Genomic DNA, 8,602 nt, shown 5'->3' with positions numbered 1-8,602 from the left:
ATGAACGAAGAACTGTTCGAAGTGTGGCTGCGCTATTTTGCTGCGACAGTGGACGCCAGCATTCAACGTCCCCTGCTGCTTGTGTTTGACGGGTTGTCGTCACATTACTCGGGGGAAATTGTGGCGTTGTGCGAGTCGTTGCAAATTGTGTTGCTATGCCTACCGTCCAACGCAACACATTTGTTTCAGCCTATGGACGTTTGTGTGTTCGGCCCCTACAATACCGCAATCCGACATGCCATTTTCGACGAAATGGTGTCTGACGGTATTACATTAACGTTACATCTAACAATACATATATATTTATTATACTAATACTACGTATTTATAGTATTTAATGACTAAATTCTTCTTCGTCTAGTAACGTTATTTACTGTTAACAATGTACTTCGAATTATCTAATAATATCTTTAACTTTATTGTAGAAACTGGTGATTTGCATTCCATTTCCAAAGCTGCGGCACTTCGCATCGCCTCGAAGGCCTGGAAAGATCACGTCTTGCCCCAAAATGTCGTCAGTGGCTTCGAGACCTGCGGGCTTTGGCCGATTTCAAAAGAACAAATGAAGAAACGTCTGAAATTGTTTCAAGATGGTGGGGTGCCTTTGACCTACATTCAAGCCGCATGGTTGGAGCGTCAGCCGGTCATCCGACGTGAATTGCTTTGTTTGCCTGCGAAGGGGAAAAAGATCAAGGGGCGAAAGACCATCGATGTCGCTGGGCGCATTCTTACCATGGAGTTGATGGCGGAGATGGACAGCACCAAAGAGGCCCGACGTGACGCCTCAGAACGCAAGAAGGCGCTAAAGAGGAAGTGGGCCAAGAAGAAAACCCAACGTGGCAAGAAATCCCCTGGTGATCCTGTGAGTGGAGATCGTACCTGGGAAGCGCTGACGACGGAGGGAATTGCTGCCACTGGAGGAGTCTTGGGCGAGGCCGCTGCCATCGAGGTAGCAGCGATCTAGTTGTGAGAGTAGAATAATATCAATGACGTACCCGGAGTACATGCTTGCATCTTAAAATACCTTGTTCACTGTGTCACTTGTCTATCTGTTTCGAGTGCCATGGTTTCTTGTAAATGCGAGAGTTCAAGTACTTCTCTTGAAACGAATAACCTTGAAAAATGATATTTTACCTGTCAACAATACGTACCCTATCCGCACAATTTGTATGCAAGTTGCCATACATAGTTCAAGCTTAAAAATGGCATCACAAATTGGTCTCCAAAAAAAGAGTAAACTTGCTTGGAAAGTCTGACTTTTGTACCTAAACAATATTCTTAAAGGCGATAATATGATGATGAGGTTAAAGCAACATGTTTCGTTGTTAACAATCACTTTACAGAATGTGAAAATTGTTCCTGAGACCGGAGATATGTGAATTCTTCGATGACGCCTTCGAAAAAGTGATCATAAATTGGTCATTTACGTTAGACTGAAACAACATCCGGCGTGTTTGCAGCCCCATGCTCCTGACTTGGTAGAGCGCCGCTCTTGCAGGACACTGAAGCCATGGGCTAAGGCTAGGCTGTCCAGACACTTACGTAGGTTAACGAATGTACAGAAGTCATTGTCAATGATTGCGTTGAGCTGTACACATGTTATGTACTCAGGGACCACTGTTGGAGGCACGGTGAACCGCAGAGTCACGGCCATCGCCAGGTAGTCTTCGCTGATGTATTATTGGTGGTCCGTCATTGCGCAATGGACAATGGGTGAACAGAGGAGTATTCCGGATAATTATCCGGATTGTTGATTTAAGGAAATTGCACAACCATACTTTCCACAATGATTACGCAACAACACCGTCGGTGTTGTTTCGAAGGAATTACTCCACAATTTGGTGCCGTGTCAACAATTGATGCATTACCTTACAATGTTAGCACAGCTACTGTAACGTTATGACACACATGAGCAGCGTGATCTCTTCAAAGTATTATGATCACGCTCACCGCTGCGCCCATCGTCTTGTGCAGTCATGCCAGCGCCTCGGACTTGCTGAAATGTGCAAGGAATGGGTTTACTGTTAATGTTAACAAGTCGTTTTACTCAAGTGCTTTTAGCCAATCAAAACAAGTTGGACGAATTGGAATAAAGATACTACAGTAGTATTTCCCAAATAACCAACTTGGACGATCGTGATAAATTTCGGCCATTATTGTTGGGACGATCCTGGAAATACCCATTTACAGTGTTAAATAATCCATGAAAACGACATCAATGAACTTTTAACGTTAACATTACGTACTAGCATTACCAAACGACACACTTCTTGGTCGGGTTCATGGGGGAGTCCTTCGGACATTGAAATGCATCGGCAAACAGCTGCGAGTTCATCATCGGCCCCTTGGCGCGCCACTGGGCGGGCGAATGGGGGTCCATGTGTAGGCTGTTGGTGTAAAAGTTGTCGGTGGCTTTAAAGCACCACCATCCCTGGACAAACGCCGTGAAGAACAGCTTGGCGTCGTTGTACCCAATGTCAGCAATCGTCGGGTCGGCCTGCTTGGCCTTTTGGTACGCCATGTACGCCAGCTTCAAGCCCCCGTTGTCGGCGATGTTTTCTCCCAACGTCATGCGGCCATTCACGTACCCCAGTACAGTCTTATCTAGAGATTCGACGAGGAAGGTCGAGTATTGGTCCACGAGGCACTGGGCGTTCGACTCGTACGTGTTCTTGACGCCTGCGGTCCACCAGTCGGCCAGCTGCCCCGACGGGTCAAAGTTGCGGCCTTGGTCGTCAAAGCCATGCGTCAATTCATGGCCCATCACGACTCCGATGCGCGCGTAGTTGGCCACGGCGGGGAACTCGCTCGCGCCGTACACTGGCTTTTGCAGAAATGCCGCGGGAAATACCATCTTGTTGGCCGTTGCGTCGTTGTACGCATTCGCGGTAAAGGCAAACATGGCCCATTTGGTGTGATCCACTTGGTTGCCGAGCTTGTTTAACGTGGCGTTGGTGGCGAGGCTGTCGAGAGTTTGCACGTTTTGGTAAAAATTGGTTGCGTTCAGGGGAAACGGCAGGGGCTCAAACGAATCCGGCCCACCGACAAAGTTGGCGATCTTTGCGACTTTGTCCAATGCGACGCGGCGGGTGGGGGCGTCCAGCCAGTCCACTTGATGGATCAAATCGGTCATGGCGTCTTCGATTTGCTGGATCAGGGCTTTAGCTTGAGCTTTCACCGACGGCTGGAACGCCTTGTCCAAGTACAACTGGCCCAAGTACTCGCCCAAATACGATTTCACGAGGTTCGTGCAATACACTTGCCGGGACTCGACGGCCGGTAGGCCTTCTGTGGCGCTGCGAAAGTTGTGAGTGAGCACGCGAAACGTGTCGCCCAAGACCGGGCTGCGAGTGTGCACCAAGTGGAAACTGACGTACGTTTTGAGCACAGCCAAGTCAGTGTTGGCCACCAACTTGGCCAGTCCTTCCAAGAACTGGGGGCTTGGAACCAGCACCGGCACGGTTTGGTTGGTCCCCCACAATGGGTTCATGCCTTGAACGTAGGTCGCCACAAACGGGTGGACATCTTGCAGGTCAAACTTGTGATACGTAGCCCACGGGTCTCGCAATTGCGCTCGGGGAAGCGACACGTTGGCAATTTGTGCTTCAAAGTCAAAAATGGTCTGGGCAATCATGTCCGATCCATGATTTCTCGTTTGAAACGGGTGGTGGTCGAGCGCGGCTGACAAGTTGGCAATGTACTCGTGCAAAGGACGAAAGTACTTGGCCGCGTTGGCATAGTACTCGGCCGACGACAGCGTCAACCCTCCTTGCGAAAGGTACAGCACATTCACCGTGGCATTCTTCGGATCGACGCCCACGTCAATGTCCAAAAACGACTTGGTCGTGGTGGTCACGGCCAACGCGCCAGCATACGCCAGCAACGCGTCCACTGAATCGAGTGTGGCAATGTGGCGGAGCTGCGCGGTCACATCGGCCACGGCCTCGTCGTTCACTTGAGGTTCCGCCACACATGCTTGGTAGAACGGATCGATCACGTCAGGCTTTGTGGCCATAATGTCGTGGATGATCTTGTCGTTGTTCTTGTTCACAATCGAGAACGAGGTGTCGATGTTGCTCTCTGTGTCGGTGAGGTCGTTGGCCTCGAGCCACCCGCCGCACGCGTACTGGTAAAAGTCCTCGCACGGGTCCACGGTGGCGTCCATGTTGGCAAACATGGAGGTGTAGAACTCGACGTACTGTGGCGGGTATGACGTGGTGATGCCTGCTGGCGTCGGTGTGGTCGTGGCTTGGGTTCCCGTGGTTGTGGACGAGGTTGGTGTGGCCTGGACGGAGATCCTAGTCCACACGACACCACCGACGATACCTGCTACCACGATAACGCCGCCTACGACAGCGTACTTGACCCATGCTGGTCGACCCGCCACAGTCGACTGCTTGGCTGTTTGGGTGTTCAACAACGACGAATCTTCCGACGAGGACATACAGTTGCTGGCACGACTAGTGAGCTGTCGCGGGTGGAATCAAATGTCAATCAAACGAGTTTTGTACAAGCTTAACGTTAACGTTAGTACAGTATGTACTGCTCTGCTCTGCCATCCACGAACTCAACAATCAACAGCTGTGTGATTTGTCCCACGATTTGGGTGTCCTGGCTGGCGGAGTAGAAGAGCTACACTCTGTACTACTAAAGCTTGCTAGTACAGTATGTAGTAATTACTAAGTATTAATCTAGAAGACAACATCCTCCCATCCAGCTATTTGGATGGCCAACTGCGCAATGCCATGCAACACCTCGTGTAGTGCTGTAGGTGCTGTCGTGTCATGACTGTGAATACCTCAGAACGCACTAACTTAGTCATTCTCGGGCACGCAGGGACCACTGCTTGGGCTACGATTGACCACCAACAAGCTACAGATCGAGTATATAGAACTGGTCGAGTATATAGAACTGGTCGAGTATATAGAACTGGTCGAGTATATAGAACTGGAGGCATTGCCAACATATCAGCAAAACCTCCAGTTCTACATATATATACTCCAACAACACGCAACATCATCGAAGCCAAAAAACGTTCCAACTCGGGAAATGGTGTATATTCTGTGAAATTGGCAGGAAGAAATATCAAGCTTATGGCATATGGATGCACCCTCAGAGTCGCTAGTGTACAGCAATGGCCGAATTGTGATCTTGCGTGTGATGTCACTATCGAAGGGAATGCGCCGTGGGCTATGTGAGTCCCAGAGATCTGTGGATCGTCGGTGGAGTGGTTGCTTCAACACACATTAATATTGGTCCAGCCAATCAGCGGGATCAATGTGATTTAGGGAGTGTATACGTTACAGTATGCTACCAGTACTACTACTATTAATAGGAATAAGTTCGGTACCCCATTGAACTCAGCATACAAGGTGGTTGCCAAAAACCTGTACACAACAATAAGCTTACAAGTGTAGTGGAAGTCCACGGCAATACTAGTAGTGTTTCCGAAATCTGTCTATTAGCGGTCCGTTTTCCATGATAAAGCAATAAAACTTGATTGCTTGGGCATTTCGCGACCCATCACCCTGGAGAATTCCCAGTTAGGTACATTTACAGTACTGTACTGTACGGTAGCCACGTGCCAGTCCTTATTCGCGTTGAAATGGTTAACGCTTAATGCAGTACACATACACTTAACGCAATTGCGCATTAGATCCTCTTGGAGCATTTGCCGGAGGTTTGTTGTTGTCTGTAAGAACACTCTTGCAGGAATTAGCATATCGGAATGTCGTCGATATATTCCACGTTAGGGTTATTGACTGACTGCCTTTCCCACTCAGACGTGCATTCTAACAGTCAGGTATATCCCAGTGTCGGACATTTAATTGTATATTTGCTACGAATCAAAACCATTTACCACGTTAGTATTATGTGGCCGCATGATTTTTTGCCAATCCAACCCCGTTATTGCGATACGCATGGGTGTATGTCCCAGTGGGCGTAACCTCAAGCAAGCATGCTTCGGCTCACTTTAGTTTTGACACAGTACCTTCAACATGTCCGAGAACTCCTCGCTGCTCCGCAACACTCAAGAAGCCCCCGTGGCCAACGCGCGACCTTGGTGGTTCAAGTACGCCCTTGCTGGCGGCGCCGTGGTGGTGATTGGCGGCGTTGTGTGGATTGCCACCGCCCAAGGCGAGCCAGTGGTTGCGCTCGGCCCGCATGGCCAAGTGGGCCCGACGGTCAACGTCACGACGACGGGCGTCCCCGTGACCACCACCACCACATCTGCCCCAGAAACCACAACGGTTGCGACTACGACCACGTCGGTGCCCGTGACGACCACGGTTGCGCCAGTGACGACAACCGTCCCGGCTACCAACGCGACCTTTGTCCGCAATGCCACCAACACCACTGTCGTTCGCAACTCGACCAAGGACACGATCGTGGCCCAGTACCCAGCCCAGTTTGCTGCGTTCTTCAAGGAATTCGAAGCCAAGTTGGACCGATCGGTGGACCCGTGCGATGACTTTTACCAGTACGCGTGCGGCGGGTGGCTGAACGCCACGACGTTGAAGCCGTCCGACACGACAGTGGACTCCTCTTTCTATGTGGTCACCCAAGACAACGACCGCATCCTCAAGGACATCCTTGCCACCAAGCCGGCGGTCATCGATCCGTTCTATCAGGCGTGTCTGACTGAAGGCGACGTGAACGCGGACGCAGTCGTGGACGTCAGTGTCCGTCTGAACCACATCGCGACCATCCAGTCGCTGGACGAACTACTGGCGTTTGCCGGCATCCTCAACACCGAGTCGTCCGTGTCGTCCTTCTTGGACGTAGGCGTGACCACAGACCCGAAGAACGCGACTCTGAACGTCGTGGAAATCGCCCAAGGTGGGCTCACGCTGCCGTCCGTCGAGTACTATGAAGCCGACATGCTGGCTCCGTACGTGGCATCCCTTCAAACGTACTTGGAGACGTTAGCCACCGTGGACGCTTTCACTGGCGTGACGGCCAAGGCGGTGCTGGATTTGGAAGCGCAGCTGGCCAAGATCTCGTTGACCCAGGCCGAGCTGCGGAACCCGTGGGCCACGTACCACAAGTTTGCCCTGGGCGACGTCACGGCCAAGTACCCGCAAATCGCGAGCTTTCTCAGCGGCGCGCAGCCAGCCCTACTCAACCAGACGAACGTTCCGGTGCTCGTGCCAACCCCCACGTACTTTGACTCGTTAGCAGCGCTTCTGCAAGCCACCGACCTCGGACTGCTCAAGGTGTACCTGAGCTTCCGGTTGATCTACACTGTCAGCCCGTACCTGGGCGAAACGTTTCGCCAGGCCAACCACGACTTTAACGGCGCGCTGCAAGGCCAAGTGTCGACTCAAACTCGCGCCGAGTACTGCTGGGGCTTGACCCAGTCGCTGCTTGGGGAATACTTGGGCAAGTTGTTCATGGACAAGGTGTTTGATGGAGCTACCAAAGCGCAGGCGCAGGACCTGATCCGTCAGATCGAAGCCTCGATGGTGGATGTGCTGAACGACGCGGCATGGCTGGACGGCCCCACGCGCCAAGTGGGTCTGGACAAAGTGGCCCAAATTCGCAACTTTATCGGGGGCCCAGACGCCGTCGCGCCGCTGCCGTTCAACCTCACGAACAACTTCTACACGAACGTACAGTTGTTTGGCGACTGGGCGACGAGCGAGAGCTGGGCGTCGCTTTATGAACCGGTGGACCCGACCGTGTGGGACATGTTTGCGTTCACGGTGAACGCGTACAACGACGGGACGGCCAACAAGATCGTGTTCCCCGCGGCGATCCTGCAGCCCCCGTTCTACAACGCGCGGTCGTACCCCGCCGTGGCCAACTACGCCCGCATTGGGATGGTCATGGGCCACGAACTAACTCATGGTTTTGATGACGAAGGGCGCAACTTTGACCCCCACGGCCAGCTCAACGCGTGGTGGTCGGACGCTGTCTCGGCAACCTTTGACAAAAACGCCAAGTGTTTAGCCGACCAGTACTCTACCTTCCCCATCGTGTCGGTGGACGGCCACACCGTGCTCGGTCACTTGAACGGCCAGCTCACACTGGGCGAAAACATCGCCGATAACGGCGGCCTCAAGCTGGCCTATTTGGCCTACCAGCGCGCCAAGAAGGCCAACAAGGCGATCGCACAAGACCTCGGCATCGACGACGCCAAGCTGTACTTTACCGCGTTCGCCCAAGGGTGGTGCCAGAAACGATCGGACGGGAACGCGATTCTGCGTAAAAACACCGACCCCCACTCCCCCGGCAAGTGGCGCGTGCACGGCCCCCTGTACAACTCGCAAACGTTTGCGGATACGTTCCAGTGCCCCATCGGGTCCCCCATGAACCCCTCCAAGAAGTGTGTGATTTGGTAATCGTAGCGTTGGTTCGAGTGTTATTACGAAGCAAGCCAACGCGTTCTACCTTGCTACTGTAGTAGTAGTTGATATACTTGTAACTACTACTGTACTCAACATTCTCATCCATAAGCCTACCAAGCGTGTCCACCGAAAACACACCTGAATCCCTCTAAGTTCTACTTGACATTTCGACCTTCGCCGCCAACGTCAAGTACAGTTAGGAGACACTTCGCTCTGACAAGTGTTGGATGCTCCATACACCGCGAGCACGA

The 8,602-nt window shown here is 52.1% G+C and overlaps 2 protein-coding genes across 3 annotated transcripts; one reads left to right on the top strand and one right to left on the bottom strand.

Annotated features, from left to right (window-relative positions):
* Positions 1 to 2,246: 2,246 nt before the first annotated feature.
* H257_10526 lies at positions 2,247 to 4,444 on the bottom strand (the record flags this gene model as incomplete). Of its 2 annotated transcripts, XM_009837098.1 has the most annotated exons (2): positions 2,247 to 2,431; positions 2,472 to 4,444. In XM_009837098.1, 2 exons carry the CDS (start codon positions 4,442 to 4,444, stop codon positions 2,335 to 2,337), a joined length of 2,070 nt encoding a protein of 689 aa, XP_009835400.1. The 2 variants fall into 2 exon arrangements, with proteins under 2 accessions (XP_009835400.1, XP_009835401.1); XM_009837099.1 differs by having other exon boundaries at positions 2,252 to 4,444.
* A 1,540-nt stretch (positions 4,445 to 5,984) lies between these two features.
* On the top strand, positions 5,985 to 8,464 carry H257_10525 (hypothetical protein). Its single transcript, XM_009837097.1, has one exon. It carries the CDS (start codon positions 6,000 to 6,002, stop codon positions 8,343 to 8,345), a length of 2,346 nt encoding a protein of 781 aa, XP_009835399.1. The 5' UTR covers positions 5,985 to 5,999; the 3' UTR covers positions 8,346 to 8,464.
* Positions 8,465 to 8,602: the final 138 nt, after the last annotated feature.

Source organism: Aphanomyces astaci (genome assembly GCF_000520075.1).
Source record: "Aphanomyces astaci strain APO3 unplaced genomic scaffold supercont1.29, whole genome shotgun sequence".
NCBI classification, from domain to species: domain Eukaryota; phylum Oomycota; class Saprolegniomycetes; order Saprolegniales; family Verrucalvaceae; genus Aphanomyces; species Aphanomyces astaci.
The sequence above is the reverse complement of the archived record's forward strand: the minus strand, read 5'-3'. Positions and strand labels throughout refer to the sequence as shown.